This window comes from Alligator sinensis, unplaced genomic scaffold, assembly GCF_000455745.1.
Source record: "Alligator sinensis unplaced genomic scaffold, ASM45574v1 scaffold87_1, whole genome shotgun sequence".
Taxonomy (NCBI): Eukaryota; Metazoa; Chordata; order Crocodylia; family Alligatoridae; genus Alligator; species Alligator sinensis.
The window spans coordinates 1,226,763-1,244,622 of NW_005841929.1; the positions used below are offsets into that span (position 1 = coordinate 1,226,763).

General features: G+C 46.1%; 1 protein-coding gene across 5 annotated transcripts in view; it reads right to left on the bottom strand.

The window, feature by feature from the left end:
• The window catches only part of LOC102381708 (cat eye syndrome critical region protein 2), a 140,738-nt gene that overhangs the window by 34,530 nt on the left and 88,348 nt on the right, over positions 1-17,860 (bottom strand). For 4 of the 5 annotated variants that reach the window (XM_025198813.1, XM_025198812.1, XM_025198811.1 and 1 more), the window contains exons 3-9: positions 16,081-16,264; positions 14,918-15,057; positions 14,256-14,360; positions 13,412-13,461; positions 11,900-12,069; positions 11,364-11,441; positions 4,424-4,580 (exon numbers count right to left, since the gene is read on the bottom strand). In XM_025198813.1, coding sequence (XP_025054598.1) covers positions 4,424-4,580; positions 11,364-11,441; positions 11,900-12,069; positions 13,412-13,461; positions 14,256-14,360; positions 14,918-15,057; positions 16,081-16,264 — 884 coding nt within the window. Of the gene's footprint in view, positions 1-4,423; positions 4,581-11,363; positions 11,442-11,899; positions 12,070-13,411; positions 13,462-14,255; positions 14,361-14,917; positions 15,058-15,597; positions 15,730-16,080; positions 16,265-17,860 lie in introns of those variants that run through there. The other variant, XM_025198814.1, reaches the window with a different exon arrangement.

Here is a 17,860-nt window from a genome sequence, read left to right on the forward strand (position 1 = left end):
GAAGACATAGGCCTCTGTTTTCCTTGAAATGAACAGATGGTCACATCCCACATGGTGGGAATGGATTCCTTTCCTGGTTCCTTTTATTATATGAGAAGGCACCTTTGATGCTACTACTTTGATGACAGCTGTGAGAAAAACGCTAAGCTCTGTGAGACATTTTAGGTGAGGGGAAAGTGACAGAGATTCCAGCTGGACACTTCCAACAGGAGCAGCCCTAGTGTGGCTCCACATACAACTGATACATCTCAGCAATTGTCTGAGGAGAAAATGGGTGTGTTATTCAGGAGTAGTTCTGGGGAAAGCATTTCCAATCCTGAATGAGTGACAGAACAAGAGATAGTCCCAGTTTACTCTCACAAAACTTTGGCTAGACCTACATTTCTAAAATTTGGGAAAGAGGGTAGAGGGACAACTTGATACAAAAATCAAGGGATAAATTAAAGCTGGGTACAACAGGGATGGAAAGGATGCATGAACCCTGGAGTGCTTTTATTGCAACTGAGGAGACATGAAACAGAGGGCCCTTTTGTGAAATCTGACTAACTCATGTGTTGTTTTTTTTTTAGGAGTTTAATACCAGGCATCTGAGTGGTGGCATTCAGATGTATATGCAATTCCTAAACGGGAGGAAGTTAAGGAGTTGCCTCCATGATATAACACACTACACAGACTTTGGCCCATGGGAAATGGATCCTCAACAAAGACTTACAGACCTTGAAATCATACTAAACTTAGAAACTACAGGGCTTTCTGGAGGCTTGGAAAGAAGTTACAGACCAGTGATAGGGGAAGATATGGCTGATAAATACTCTTATGACACAGCATTTGTCTATTGTGACCTAGGATACCAAAATTTGTTTTAGCAAACTGCCCAGTGTTGTACAGTTCTCAGGCTACAGAGAAACAACTCTCTCAGAAAACCTACTGCATTAGTTGGGAACCAAGAAAGGTGGAGGATGCAGAAGAAATTAAATATGAAAAGCTGAATGTTGTAGGCTGATCCAAAAGACCAGAAGAGGAACAAAAGGACTCAGACTTGAGTTGGCCTAGCTGGAAGGAAAAGGAAGAAGAATCCATCTGGCATCTTTTCAAACTTGCAATGCAGAAATTCCAACATAAAACCATATGTAGGTATAGGGCTATTAAATAAGTTGATGAACTTGATTTCATACCTCAGAAGAGGGTCACTTACATGACTGGATGTCTCTATGATGAGTTGACGATCACTGAGCACCTAAGCCTTTTAATGGACATACCTAGCACTGATAGGAACAGAGAAAAATGGAGGTGTAGACTTTAGGAAGCTGTTTATATTCTGTGGCATTTTGCACTGGTGAGCTGTTTGAAAAATTAGGAAAATCCTCGATTATCATGCTACAGTTCAGTTATGACTAATGGTCACTTTATCACTGCAGTCTAAAGAATCTCTCATCTGTGAAGCTGCAGATGAACAATCAATACACTGTCATACTTCTAAGCTACAAAGAACATGACCCGTCTGACTCCAAAACTAGCTAGGTGTCTGAACAGGTTTTTCTATGATTTTCCAGTTGAATATTTGTGCGACATGATGCTACACCTGGGAAGATCACCTGAAATGCCCAACCGCTGTCCTGGTGGAAACACAGATGTTAACCTAGACAATATATTAGGGCAGCCAAGTTTCCTAAGCCTTGTAGCCACAAATCAAAAAAATGTGGTACAGTTAGGAATCACAGGAAGTGTCAATGATTTGCACACAGCTCCTCATCTCAAGCAATAATGTGTCATTAAATTACTTCCTGCAAGAACCACATTTCAATTGCCAGAGAGCTCCAATTCTGCTTAAGAGCTACAGTCTGGCCACCCATTATATGTTCAGAAAGATACAAATGGACCCAGCCAGAGGTTACGTACCTGGGTTAAGCTTATTACCAAGCTAACTAAGCAAAGGGCTTTTGAAGTTTCATTAGATAGTACCAACACTTCATTCTCAATCCTTCTCCCACTGCAGAACACCTTACAAAAAGGTAAACAATAAAATAAAATGAACTGCAACCTTCAGGTAGGTCTTTGTCACCCTGAACACCTAGTTTAAGGGTCTGCTAAACATGTAAGTTGCCACAGGGTAAACAATGGTTTGAACTTACAACACCTTAGCCACTCCATGGTAACAACCTGCATTTATGCTCTTACTCCTTGGCCCCAGTAAATGTGATGCAGCTTGCTCCTCAATGGAAACAGGTTAATCTCCTGTGCATTTAAAGTGGGATAAGAGTATGCACATGGAGTAGCTGATGTGCTGTAAATTTTCACCTTAGTTTACCTTGCAGCAATTTGTTCATGGATCCAATTCCTTAGTAAGTCTGAACCATGAAAAACAAATGATTTTATCCTTGGGTCACTTCCTGCCCATAAAGAAAACTGGCTTATGGAAAATATTAGACCCAATGTCACTGAAGATTGGTTTGGTAATAAAAGGGCAGTTGAGACAAAAAAAATATTACTTGGATGGTTGATGTTTCTATGGCCAAGTCTGTGTTAAAAAAGATACAATTTTCAAATCAATGCAAACCAGTATAAAAAGGCTGTTTAAAACTAAGTAAATCTGTTTTAAAGTTGACTGGCAACAAGTTTAAACTGAACTTAAACCATTCTTAAATCAAAATAAGACTATCCACACAAAGGTTAGTGCCAATTTACCTGAATTCATTAAAAATGGATTTAAGTTAACCAGGTGGATTTCCTTGTGTAGACAAAGCCTAACATCATTGGGTCATTCGGTGGTTCTATTTACCAAGCAATTCATGCAGCTGAAATAAAAGCAGTTTCAGAGAACCTCTGAACTTTTTTGATACATATTTACAACACCTCTGCGAGGTACAGATGTTATTATTATGCCAGTTCAAGATGGAAAACTATAGCAGAGAGATTATGCGATTTGCCAAGATAACACAGGATGTTTGTGGTGGAGCTAAAAACTGAGAGTCTGTGGTTAAAGCAGTGGACTGTGATTAGACAGGCAACCAGAGGATTATGAAGACTAAGAATGTAAATGGATTTTCAAAAGGTTTGTGGGGTGGAAAGCAGAAACAGCTATTCTTAGATGTCATCCAGCTTGTAACCAACCATCTGGGTCAGCAGATTGTTTCTTCCTGGTAAGTCTGCATGGTTTTCATTTTTCTTTTTTCTCTTCTGCTTACTTTGTTCACCAGCCCTTGTCCTGCACTGTTTGCCTCCAGAGCAAATTTCTGGGGATACTCTGGGTCTCCCTGAGACTGCAGCTGCAGTAACCAAGCCATTTATTGGGCTGATTGTGGTTCTGGCACGATCCTACAGCCCAGAAAAACTCTGCCTCCAACTTCAAGGTCACATCTGCTTCTGCTCCTTCAGCTCCCAAATACTGAGGTGGAAGAGTGACAGAAAGAAAGCAAGAATCACCTCTTTTCACTTGGGTGGGACGGTAACCAAATAAACTGAAACAGATTAATCACATGGCAAATACAATATTTGCTGAAATCCAAGACAAGATCTCCTCCCCGCACCCCATTCAACATGAGGGGGAAAAGCCCTTGTCCTCAGATTCAAGTACAAGTGGAGGAGGGCAGTGGCTGCAGCTGCGACTTCAAGCCCAAAGTTGAGGTCACAGCTGTTGCCTCTGCCACTTCCTCACCCCCACCCCCACCTGCCTTTTCTTCCTGCCTAGGGCAGGGAGCAAGAAGCACATACTGTCTCCAGCCCAACCTAGCCATGCAGTGGCGGCAGCAGTTCTTGCCCTGGGACCGGGACTAGAGCCAGGGCTGAAGCTACTACCACCACACACCCGCTGCTACCCTAACAGCAGCAGCGTGGCTGGGTGAACTAATAAGCAGAAAAGCACCGGAACTTGCCACCTGCGCAACCTAATTCTTCATCTGGCCCCCTCAATACAAACTGCCCCTCTGATGGCAACACCCTTTCCCCTTCTCCAGCAGAACTCATCCATCTTTCAGCATTTCTGCCTATGTGCTTTAAGTAAACTACAGCACATGCCACAACGGCAATGAAAGGTCACCTGGGCTGATCAGATATGTAGGGACAATAGAAGAACGTGAAGCAACTGCAAAACAACTCTATATAGGAGGAGAAGGAAATGATAGGGATGTTGAAGGAGATAAGACAGAGGTGGTAAGAGGAAGGCATAACTGAAGGGAATAGAAGAGGACAGCTACCAGACACTGAGGGAGAAGCATAAGGAAGAGAGAAGTTAGTGGGCCAAACAGGTAAAGACCAGAGAGGATGACACCCCAATTCTAAGGTAAAGCATGCACTGGGGCTCCCTTCTTGGATGTACATTAATGTTCCTGACACTAGAGAAGAGTAAATGGCAGGTCCCAATTCAGTTTACCAGCAAGACCCCCACAATATTTCCACTTTTGCTTCACCTATCAGTGATGCATACCTTCCACAGCTTTCACCTTCTCTTCCATCTCCCTCTTCCTCTCTTCTTTCAGCATCTGTTCCTGCTCCCTCTTCTGCACAGCTAGAAGGATTTGGCGCTCCTCCTCTTCCTCCCTGCGCTTCTGTTTCTCCATCCTACTGAGGACACTTGGAGTTGCCTGAGACAAAAAGATGAACGTGGAACTGTCATGGTCTCACACAAAGGGCAGCACTGGCTCATGTGTATCCAATCACAGGTAGATTTACTATAAGAGTTCAAAAAGAGAACTACAACAAATGCCAGAAATATAATTTCCCCTAATATATATATATTAGGGGAAAATAATTTTGTTTATTTTTATATATATATATATATATATATGGAAAATGTGTCTGGCATTTGTTGTAGTTATCTTTTGTATCATATGATTCAAGCAATCCCCCTATGCTCTATATATAACCAATCAGCTCTCCATCTCTCACTCCTGCTTTATCCTCTCCTTATACAACTCTTGGAGCAGAGGGATTGTGTGCGCGCGTGTGCTGATATCTTTCTATCTATTTATCTTTCAGACTTGACCTAGGAGGGGAGCAGGGTTTTTATAGAGGTCTTGTATCTGGGCGATTGACAGCTGTCCTCTCCTTATATCATTCATGGAGCATAGAGGGATTGTCATATAACACAAAATCCCTCTGTGCTCCAAAAGTGTTATGAGGATAGGACAACTGTCAATCACCCAGATACAAGGTCTCCATAAAAACCCTGCTCACCTTCTAGGTAGAGTCTGAACTGAAGAGTTGGTGAGGAATTTGGGCCTCTCAAAGATATGGAGTACTCTGGATGGGAAAGGGGCCTGACATTGTTATCTTTGCTGTTTTTTTCTGATTTACGAAAGATTTATTTGAATCAGAATTTTTTTGGTTTTGCCAGCCCCCTTTGAACAGGTCCTGCCACCAAATATTCTCCTTGTGCAGTTTTTCATTGCCCCACTTCCTTCCCAAGCCATAGCTCTGACACAGTGTAATGTTGTATACATTTGATCTGGGAAGAATGATAATTCCACGGAGCCCTTTCTTCAGCCATGAAGTGCAATGCAGACATGCAGCACTGCAGAAATAAAAGTTCTTGGCTTTATGGCATTAGAGGCTGAATGTGTGGGTCATCTGTAACATTTCCATTTTACTCAGATTCTGCTTTAAAAAAGAGAAAAAGAAAAAAAAAGATCCTCTGGACTTCTCACTGAAATTCCCATTTGATAATAATCCAGGTCCACAGGCTCACCACCTTAATTTTAAGTGAATAAAAAGCAACTATCACTTGGGCACAAGGGATTTCTTGAGTATATGGGCATCTTTACCCGTGCTCTGGGGCGGGGTGGGGGGGCCACTCTAATTAAAGTGCTTGCAGCATCTTGTGTATTCAGCATCCTGCGCTTCAAAATGGCAACGGGGAAGCTTTAATTACTGCCCGTTCAAAGCACTTTAGTTAAAAACAACCTTTAGTTAAAGTACCCCCGCCACCATTTTGAAGGATGGGGAAGCAGAATACACATGATGCTGAGGCTGCGGGAGCTAATTAGCACACAGTGGAGCGGGCATCATGTAGGTGCCCTAAGTGACCACCTGGTGTCCCTCAGCTGCCACTCAGACTGTCCACTTTTCTTACTCCATTATTAAATCCCCCAAAAAGCCCTTCACTCAAATCACTATTGTTGTACTACTCCGTGTGCCTAGAAATGGGATCTAAGGATGTACTGATAAATGGTTAAAAAGGTTGCCTAGTTTCACTGCATGTGTTGTAGACTGCCTCCATTTCTCCGCCTCCTCAGCCCAAATGCTATTTGACTATTTTCTGCAGCTATGCTCCTTAAGAAAGCATCCTATACTATCCTTTAGCCCCACTTCCAGCAGCAACAGTATGTTAGGAGGATTATTCATTGGCATTTCTGTTGGTAGGGAAAAGGAGTCCACTTAAGATATTTAGTCATGGCCCTAGGTTGCTTTTCAACATCACCCATATATCCTGCAGGGATGGTCAGAAAGGAAAAATAGAAATGCCTATCCTGCACTAACCAGAATGCAGTGAACCCTTTGGGCACTACCTTCCCCCACAGAATGGTCTTGTTTATTTGAATCTGAATCCCCCCAGCATCACGGTACCCAATTAAACCTCTCAGACCCACTGTCTGCATCCTAGGAGTCACCACACAGAATCATAGCAATTGGAGAAGGAATTTACCCTTCTAGTCCCTCTCCCCAGCTGCTGCAGGATCCTTCCTATAGAGATTTTTAATCTTTGGCCAGTCTAAATACCACAAGCAACTAAAGCTCACATTGCTTCCCCAGAAAAACTATTCTACAGGCTTATCCTTGTTAGCCTATTTCTCTTCAAATTCACTTTATTTTCTTCCTCTTAATTTCATCCAATTATTCCTAGTTATACTCTTTTGTACATTCTCTTCTTCCTCACATTCCAACATTTCTGTGCTTTCTTAGACACTTAAAAAATCTGAATGTGTATAATTAGGTTAAAATATCAGTCAGACCTTCCAACTTTGCAGTCATTTTAGTTGTTTTTTTTCAGACTTCTCTCCAGTTGCTCTACAACCTATTTTTGGGATGCCCAGAATTGACTGCAGGTGTAGTCATAAGAGTTTTACAGAGAGGGACTGCCACCTCCATACTCTGTGGCACAATGCCTTGGTTTATGTGGCTCACAACTGATCTTCTTAGCTACCACATCAAATGGCAAATTTCTCCCTCATTTAATCTAGACTATCACCCAGGTCTCCTTTGCTTTGTTACCTGATCATAGGCTGAATCATACAAGTAACTGCATGTGAAAATTTAGGAGCAATCCCACTAAAATCAACAGGTCTCCATAGGCAAGTCAAATATTTGCAGAGTTGAGACTTATTGTCATTGCTTCTTCATATGTCTCCCAGTTCCTCACTCATTTTCAAACTACCTGAAAAGTAATGTAATTAATAGGGGTGCACCGTTACAGATTTTTGGGGCTGATGCTGATAGCTGATTTTTAAGGAGGCACATTGGCCGATACGAATCTGATTTCTGATACCAGCCTGGCAGCTTGAAAAGCTGCATACAGCTGGTAAGTCTGGTGTGGTGGAAGGGGAGGGGGAAGGGAAGAGGCATAGAGGGTGCAGATCAAGGCCTCTGCAGTGAGGGAGAAGAGGGGTTGGGGCAAGCACTGCCCAGCCAAGGCGGGGTGGGCACGGGACAGAGCCACGGCTAGTCTGGGGGAGCGTGGGGAGGGGCTCTCCAAGCTGCCATGCTGTGCTCCTCACCGCCTATGTACTGAGCTGCGGCAGCACGCACGTACGGGCCATTTATTGGTCAAATTATCCGCCATATCTGGCCGAATTCCGATACAGACAATTTTCTTTATATTGGTGCCGATCTAATATGCTGCAAGCTCCTTTCCAGCCCTAGATTTTTCCCAATATAACCACTAGACAAACTTCCCACAACTCAAACCACATTACTTCATTATTTTATACTGCAGAAGCACTCAAAACATTCTTGGTGTTGTAACAACACATAGGAAGGGGGACCAGTCACCAAAGGGGGACCAGTCACCAAAGGCAAGTATGTTGCAAGTTTTACTTATGGTATATCAGCCAGTTTTCTGATCCATCTCAAAATGTGTCCAAGCAAACGTTGAGCACTTTCTGCAGATGCTAGTATATTGAAATGACCCTCCTTTGCCTCAGACTTGGCACTCATAAACATAGCAACTATTGGTTTTCACCTTTAACATTCTGGGAAGGCACGATCATAGTACCTATAGGTTGCATGGTTCATAATGACCCTTCTCAGAGCCACCGCAGGTGCACTCAAGTATCCTTCTGCCATATCTATGTAATATATCCACACAATATTCAGGCAACAGCAAGAGCCTTATGCCATCACATGCGAATGCAGGGCTTAGAGATCACGTGAGAGTTTTAAACAAAACTAAGGAATGCCTAACAAACCTGGCACCATTCTGGTGACAGAAAAAGAGGATAAGACAAAGAAATCACCAACCCAATACAAGGAGCACCAAAAATTTTAACATACACAACACAACCAGATGTTTCGTGTGGCTCTTGTAGCGCAGCCAGGTTTGAATAGAAAAAAAGGGAGTGAACAACCTTAGTTATAGGATGGAGATGTTAAGATGTTCTGGACACAGTGGCAAGATTTTCAGTACGGCCAAGCACACAAAATTCCACAAAAGAATCAGTGGAAGCTGAAGATGAGCCCAGATGTTACTGACACCCTAGTAGCATAGAATTACAGAAAATTTGGGTTGGAAGGGGCCTCAGGAAGTCATCTAGTCCAACCCTCTGCCCAAAGAAGGACCATCCCCAGTTAGATCATCCCAGCCAAGGTTTTGTCTAGCTGGGTATTACAAGCTTCCTAGGATGGAGATTTCACAACCTTTCTGGGTAGCCTGTTCCAGTGGTTTACTACCCTCCTTGTAAGAGTTATTTCCTAACCTAAGGGTGGGGAGCAGGGGGACAGTGATATGCCAGTGCCCTGTCCCTGCCCATTCTGTGCCCCTCACTGCCAAACTACAGCCACCCCAGCCCTGCTGCTGCCCCTCACTCCCAACCCACTGACTCCAGCCCTGACAGTGCCCCTCATTCCCAAACCACAGTACCCTGTCCCCCTGGGCCTTGATGGTATCTTTCACACTTGACCTGTACCCCTGCCCATCCCTGCTGGTGCCCCTCACTCCTGACCTGCAGCCCCCTGCCCTGCCAGTGCTCCTCACTCCTGACCCACAGCCCCCTGCCACCCCAGCTGTCCCTGTGCTGACTGGGCTGGAGCACAGTGGCTGATTCATGCAGGCAGTAGCGGAGTGTGTCCGGCCCCAGCAAGGGCTGGAGGGAAGAGGAGGGGAAGCTTGTGGCACACCCCCACCATGGGATGGGGCTGCCATACTGTTCCTGGCACCCTAGCCATGGCCTCCCTCCCCTTCTCCTCCCCCTCCCCTTCCCCGGCTGCTCAGCCCCTGCGAGCATAGGCACTGGCCCCTGTATCATAAGCTCAGCCACAGAGTTCCACACTGCCTTCAGAGAGCTCTCCTACCCCTTCCCCCCACTGGAGGGCCAGGCAATCCCCTGCCCCCTGTGCCCTGTTGCAATCCCAGCCCCCACCCCTCTGCACTGACCAAATGCCTTGGATTTTGCTTTGGTCCACTGGTAGGAGCAGGGGGAAGGCAATCAGAGGCAGCAGAGAGCACTACATGAGTCTGTGTGCACCTCTACAACTGCAGGCAGATACATCTGTACTTCCTATTGCCTCCAATTACCCTCCCCCTGCTCCCACCAGTGGAGCAAAGCAAAATCCTACATTTGGTCAGATTTTAAAAACCCATCTGGACATAGATCAGAGGGCTCAAAAAAAGGACGTGTCTCGGAAAACCCGGACGTATGGTAATCCTAACACAAGAAAACCTTACTTTCTGTAACAGTCGGTAACTTCACTCACATAGAACAATCCCCGATTTCTGTTGTTTTAATGCAACTACCTCCTTCCTTCCAGCAGAGAGCACTGCAGGACACAGCATCACTGTCTTCTGTGCACTCAGCCCTAAAGGGATGAGCTTCTGCCTTTGTGTGGCTTCTAAGAGGGCTGTCTCAATACACTCAATGCCAAAATTCAGTAACACAGAGCATTGGTTGTTCTGACCTACCCCCAACTTGTGCACAGCTTATGCCCCTTCCCCTTACCCCTTGAACGTTCCCTGTGAGGATTTCCGTTGTTTCTCCTTAATGAGGGTGCTGCTCAGAAGGCTTTTAATGAGGAGCTAATCTGAACCACCTGTTGCAAAATCCCCTGAAGGATTAGAAGCCTACCATGCAGTTAGGTCTCAGATTTATGCAGTATCCAGACCTCAGGGCTAAAAGGAAAGGGTCATTCCAACAGCAGAAATACATAATGTCACTGCAGAGGAATGGGGTCTTGTGCCCAAATCTTGGCAATGCAGACTGCTCCCTGCCTCCAACAAACTGGCTCTCCTGAGGCCCATGCAATTCCAGTGTCATGCCAGACAGCTAACATGAACTTCCAGAGACTCTCTGCTCAGTCATTCCTGGCACCCCCAAATCCAGAGCACAGTAAGTAGCACAGGGAGGGCCCTGAGCTCATTGGAACCACTTCAATGGCCCACAGGCAGAAATTAACAGCAGTGGACCTGCGCAGCTGTGTTATTGATCAGCCTCCATTCAGATACCACGTGTTTCCCAGTTTGCACACATTGGGGATCTTCGCTGCTTGGGTATAAACATGTGTCATCTCTCTCCGCAAATGGCAAACTGCTTTGCAGCGCAAGAGAATATCACTGACCGTGAATGGCATCCCATTCTTATCTCCACAGACTCCTAGCTATGACACAAAGGATGGCTCTTCCACACTTTTACTCAACTTTTCTAGGTCTTTTCTTTATTTTAACCCAGGGGAATTGCACTTTCTGCTCTCCCTTCATACTGCAGGTGGCAGATGTCTAGGACCAGACGAGACCTGTTATTTAAAATATAAATTCTTACTTTCTAACATAATTATTTATAGCAGTTCTCTGATATGAATCAAGTTTTCTAATTTTCATATGATGAAGTTCCCCACATTGAGAAAACACACCCATGTGCAGCTGCATGTGAATTAGAGAAGGATGTCTTTTCTGTGATCCAGGCTGCAATGCCTCTGCTTGCAGACCATGAATGTACTAGGTTCCTTTGCTACTGTACAACACTGCTTATTCCGGTTTAATTTGATGGCTACTATCAAGCTCTCTTCCAACTTAATACTTTCTAATGATTCCTTCAGAACTGAATAGGTATATTTTAGGTTATTTTCCTGAAAGGTATTCATGTACATTTCTATGCCACCACCTCCTCCTCTCCCCACCCTGCTCCCACACACCCTGTACTCATTTTCAGATTTCCTCTTACCTCCTGCTGGATTGGTTTGATGGGCTGGCGGTCAGACATCCACCTGGGAGAAAACTCTGTCTGCTGCAGACGCTTTTCCTGAAACAGGGATGAAAGTGGAAGAAAGAAGGGAGGAAGAGAGAAAGACATGTATTGCGGTACACTGATGATGTGGAGAACTTTTAGATTAGAAGTAACCATGAAGCCATTATTCAATTAATAAATGGATGGCATCCACACAGACTGGTTGCAGAACTGATTTTACAGAGGCAGTGTGTCAGGAAGCTGACTCCAAATTTGTCCCATCCTAAAGTAGTTATATCCACATCTAGCCACCACTCCATCAGTGAAAGTCCCACGCCGCAAAGACAAGGCTGAAATGCCCCTTAAGCAGGTCCCTACAGAGTGTCTCGAGATCTTGTACTCCTCAAATTGTAGGCAGTCTTCTCTAGTCCTGACGGTGTTTGATGGCTAGTTGGATTTAGCACCCCCAGCCAGTAAGTGGCACCATGCAAAGATAAAATAGGCTGCCCCCCATTCAGCCTGCTCTCACTCACTTTCTGGGCAATCATGTTGCAGATCTCAGGAAGGAAATCCTCACTCAGGAGTTTGTAGAGCTGCCGTTCTCTTAGGGAGGTCCGCTCTCTGAAGCTCTCTGTGACCTGTCTCCATTCCTCTTCTGTCTGACACAGCAGCCACCATGTCCCACGGCCTGGGCCCTGGGATCCTTCAATAAACACAGATGGACACTATTTTTGGTAGCAATTACTACTGGAAATTTTTCTCCTATTCATACTTTATTTTCCATGACTTGGGAAATGCAAGATATTAATAGCATACATTCTTCACTATTAGATCACAGCCAGGAGCACAGCACTGTAGTGCCTGTAAAAGGAAGAGCTGCATTGCCATGGCTTCATTCAAAGCTCTTGCTTTTTAGATCTGCTCCACTTTAAAATATTTAAATATTCACTGAAAGGTGAGGGGGGGGGGGGGGGGGGGGAGGGGGGGGGGGGTCCGGCAGTTATAACCCTTCCCAGGATGCAAATCTACTTTTTTTTTTTTTTTGTGGAAAATAAGCCAAACAAAAAAACCCCCTTAGGTCACTAGATACTTTGTGGGTTAGAAGTGTTCAGGCATGCACACTGCTATACCACTGCACTGATATCAGGAGACCATGTCTAAAGTTGAAGCCATATAAATTAGTAGTGAATGTTATTCTGTTAAGCTCACAACACTATTTCTGTAGTTTCAGGTTTGGAAGTTCTCTTGAATTCAGAGTGTAGGGAGGTAGCAGTCCAAGAGAGGGAATCTGAACTCTAGAGAAGGAAGAAAAGAGGAGTGGAAAAGACAAAGCCAAAGCTGCCACCATTGCAACAGGTCTAACATAAGCAGTATTCAGACCAAATGAGTCTTTGAGAAGTGAGGTTTATGCCCAGTCACTTTTAAGAAAACTACACTGGCACTTCCCTCTTCCACATACTTCATTATTTTTTTGAGGGTCAGAGTTATAGGGATCTGAACTCTGAATATCCATAGTTCATGGTTTATACAGTATTTAGAAGTGTAAATTTAGAGTAAACTCCTGAATAGAGATGGGAGAGAAGAAGGAAGGATTAGAAAGGCCATTTATTGTCCACCCACTGCTAAGTATGCTCATGGCTCTCTCCCTTTGGTATCATCACAAGCAGGATGCGTGTAAAAATGTCCCATGTTCCACTCATTTCTGGAAAACCACCCAGTGGTTCTACACAGCCACTGGCCTTATTGGAATAGAGGAGGCCCCCACCACCTTTTTCCACTCTCAGGCCTCCCTCACAATAAGCCAGTCATGAGTCTTTCCTCATCCCAAAATAGTTCAATACTACAAAGGAAGCATTTAGCTGCTCAGCCTCCTGGGAATAAGCAAGCTTGTTACTTTGATTCCTCATTCCAAATACAAATCAGAACCAAATGAGCAAAAGAAACAGGGCACCACTTCTAGAAAGCCTCTCCTCCTGTGGGAAGCTCATCCCTCTAAGCTTTGGGTGTGTGAGAAACTGTACAAGCAATCTACATGATGTGCTTACCATTTCTCATCTGTGTCTCATGCATGAGAAAGTTCTCTTCCGCCTTCTCCCTGAAAAGGAGGAAGGAAACGCGTAATGAGGAAATATGAAACATGCTCCCAAACACTTCAGCTGCTGAAATGCAGCCCCTTCTGGGGAAGAATGCAGCAGAAGCTCCATGAATACCACCACCACACAATGGAATTAAATTTTTGCAAAGAATTGAGGTTAAAAGTCTGCCTTGAGGCAAGGTGGCCACTCTACCACCATGGCTGGAGCATGCCAGATGAAGAAGGAAGGATTAGACCAATGGCACACAAGGAAGTGACATGACTAGCATCATGTTTGGCCTCCCTTGACTCTTGAATGGCTCTCAGTTGGGTCAGAAACTTGGGTCCTAGTCTGAAGTCTTGAACTCAGACCTCTGGATTAGTGGAAAGATGCTTTACCTACTCTGCCCCTGTGCCCTACTTCAAGTGGACAGGGCTAGCATGTGCTAGCAACAGTGAGCCCTTTTACATCATGCTGAGGAACTGAGTCAGTGTATGATCAGGAGAAAGAATCACATCCACTGTTTCATTTCTCTCACACAACTTCCAGCAGCTGGTGCACTGTCCATGGAGCCTCAGACAAGTACCAACCAAGCCCAAGTGTTTAGCAAGCGTAATGCATAGAGGTCATGGCTGCAGAAGAAACTATGATTCGACTCCCAGCTGGAAAAATAATATTTGGGTACAAAAGACATTCAGTACCACAGGAGGTCTTGAGGGTACAGCAGGATTATCAATACCAAGCAATGCTATGGAACTTTCTCCCTGAAGGAGCTGCATGCAACGTTTCTATTCTAGGAAAGGCCTTTTCGTACCTCAATAAATTCTCCTCCAGCAGTTTTTTTCGCTTCGGGGGCCGTCCCCGTCTCTTGCCAGTTTTCCCTGGAACACTTGGGGTGTTCGTCTGTCCCCCACTGCCCCTGGAACACAATGAGAGATCATGAAATATCTCCTGGGGAAGGGAACAGTGGCAAGTAGGGGACACAGAAAGAACAGAATAGTGTGGAGATATCAAAAGAGCTGCAATGAGCCCAGATAGCAGCCAGGAATTAAGTACAGTAGCCAGAGAGTGGGAGGGATGGAGAGAGATGGCACTCTCCACTTTCTGGGGACACTAATTTATGAATAGTCAGTGACTTGTAATTGTTACTGAACACCAGGGGCAGACAGCTCAAAAGCAGGCAGCAAGGGTGGCTGAGGAATCTCCCTGCCCTTCTGGCAGGCTTTTGCAATGCCACAAAGGCTGTGCTTGGCTTCAGCTGCCCTGCAGCATGAATTCAGTTAATGGTGTACTTGGCAATCTCCCCCATGCCCTGTACAAACACCAGCTGCTGTCACTCCTCCCGTGACAGCGGCAGGCAAGCAGATTCTGTGGAACTCGCATTTGCTATTGTGCAAAGTATTCCTCTCTGCTCGCCCTGCTCTCTCTCCCTCATTTACCAGGGCTTTGTGGAAAGTATGAGTTAGAAGCCGTTACCTGTCCAAAGCCAGCTCTCCATTAGGTTTCGCCTGCGCTGGCTCCTCTTTGTACATGCGAGTGCCATAGAAATACCAGTAGAGGGCGCCATTGCTATCCTCACCCAGTGGTTCGACTCGGAGGCTGTCTGCATCCAAACCCTGCGTTCATCCAGGGAGGGAGACAGTGACAAGTTGAAAAGCAGCCACATTATCGCTCAAAACAGGACAAATCCCTCCCTGCACAAACACCTGCACAATACCACGGCTGCAAGGCCCCCTCTCCTTTTGCTCTGGGAAAGATTCAGATGTGCTTTTCCAATGCTCTTGCTAGGCTTAAATATTTCATTTTTGCTGCTCAGAACAGCAAAGGCCTAATTCGCACTGTGCCCGACTCCAGCCAGCTTGGGAGGCATTGTACAAACTGCTCCTCCCCCTGATCTCCCAATGCAGTTCAATGCCATCCTGAAGCAGGCTCACTCCAGGCCCCAGCACTATGCCCTAGCACCCATAGCACTGCCACAACAGTTGGAGCACCTCCAGATATTCAAGCTAAGATCTTTGTAGAAGTGGCCAATCAGGCCAATTGGCACAGCAACTTTTGTGCTGTGAAAACCTCTCATGAGACAGACCCTACAACTTGTTTTGATTGTAGTTTAACAACCCACATTTCCAGAGGTGGAAATCAAGAAAATGAAGTACCTGCATGACCACCAAAGACCTGTCCTTAAAAACATTTCTCTTTTGGGGTAGAAAAGAGAATATTACATCTCCAGAGCTGTAAATGTGCAAGCAATGGGAAACCTGCACGCCTCACCAAGACGGTGGCTCAAACTGCTGAATTTAATGGGGAAAAAAATAAAAGGGAGATCCACTCATGATACTTCAAAAGCCAGATTGGGTCAGGAGACAAAGATAAACAGAATATAAAGGAGCAACACTTCCAAGGCACAACTGAAATCCCCACGTATCACTTGTTCCCAGAACAGACAAACTAGAAATGCCACAGTAGTTTTAGCAAAGCACTGTCCCCCAGGCTGGAAGCTAAGGGATGTAGAAAAAGGGCCAGCATCATGAAAGCAAAATATTTCCTACCCTCTCTTCCTTCCCACTTAAGTTTCACAGCAATCCAGCCCAGCTCCCAGATAACTACTATACTCTCATAGTGTATAATGCCCAAAGCACCTTGAGGAGGTCAAAGACATCATCTGCATCGAGCCGATAGTCACAGAGACGATGCAGGATCTCCACGCGGGTGCGAAGTGGCAGCTCCTGGAAGGTGGATTCCCGTAGGGGGTTAGGTTTCCCTTCCTCTAACTCCCAGCGGTAGTTGATGATGTCCTCAAGGTAGCTGTGAAACGTCTGAGATCTATTCAAGAGAACAAATCCCACCCACAGTAGGTTAAGATGCAAAAGATGACCAAGAGGGGTTTGAGTAAAGAAATAAACATGTCTGGACAAAGCTGAAGCCATGCCTTCCGCACAGCAAATGAAGGGATCAGTACAGACTCAGCGAACTTAAAACGTGGCAGGAGGCAAGCCGACTAACTCTGTGAATATTTGAAGCAACACCATCCTGTCATAACCACAGGATAATTGAAGCTCCTAGGCTTTCCACCTATCCACCTGCTGGCAGCATCCTCACTGCAATACCACAGGCCTTATCATCAGCTGAAGCTGCTTTATCTGTCTCCTTTCTTCCTAACCCCTGGCATAACAACTCATTTCAGCGCTAACACTCGTTTATCACCAGGGATCCGGGTTTTCCATTTCCCACAGAAAAACAGAGTAAACCATAGATTTTACCTTTAACTGGAGGCAAATGCGGAGTTCTCGTTTTACTAGACAAACCTGCAGATTTTGATGTTTTGCAATGGGCTCCCTGCAGGCTGGAAGAGTTCCAGCCTGCAGGGAGCAGGGAGGGAGTGAGAGGAAGGCAGCAAGACGGGGGGCACCACGTATATGGACAATCCATGCTACCCAAGAGCAGCTCCAGCAGGAGGAAGAGGGTAGGGGGAAGGAGGATTGAGGCCCCCGCAGAGAGGGAGAGAGGGAGTTGGGCAGGGCTGGGGCTGCTACCCAGCTGGGCAGTGCTTGGGCCCGGGGCCACAATGCATGGCTGCAGCACCCCAGCAGGGAGCAGGATGGGGCCACAAGTGGCTCATCCAGGGACAGAGCTGAATCCCCACCCACGTGGGCACTCCCTAGGGGCAGGGGGCATCTGCACCCCCCCAGATCTGCATGTGAGGTAGGTACAGGCTGCGGGTGTGGGCTCCCACCCTGCTTCCTTCCCCCTGGAGCCTCTGCAGCCCAGCAGGCATGACCTGGCATGGCAGGGAGCACTGGAGCAGTGCAGAGAAGCTGCTCGCCGCTGCTCACTCTGCACTACCCTGGTGACGCACCTCCTGCACACAGGGCTGCAGTGAGGGCAGCGGTGCAGGGTTGCACCCCTCAAAGCAGCCGCATGCACAGGGGGTGCATTGCCAAGGCAGCGGGGAGCTTGCAGCCACGAGCAGCTTCTCCACATGGCTTCATTTTTCCTCTGCTGCGCTGGGATGTGCTCGCTGGGCTGAGGAGGTCCAGGGGAAGGGAAGCAGGGTGGAAGCCCGCACACACAGCCTGCGCCTGCCCCACACACAGATCTGGGGGTAGTGCTAACACTCACTTGTTATCACCCCTCTGCACCCCTTGGGGAGCCAGCATCCCCCCCCCCCCCCCCCCCGCGCCGCGGGGGGGAGCCACTGCCTGCCCCGATGCCGACCCAGGTCGATAATCTCCTTTGCCTGACAATCATATGCACTACTGTCTTCTTGAGTCTCCTTTGCCACTGGCTCTCTACCTCACCTACTGTGCCAAAAGTGAACTTCTTGTCTTTGAGAAGTGTTATAAATGGTGTCAGTTCTGGTGTATACGCTACCTCGTCACACTTTAGACTGCTGACTGTGCTCAGAGATATGAGCTTATA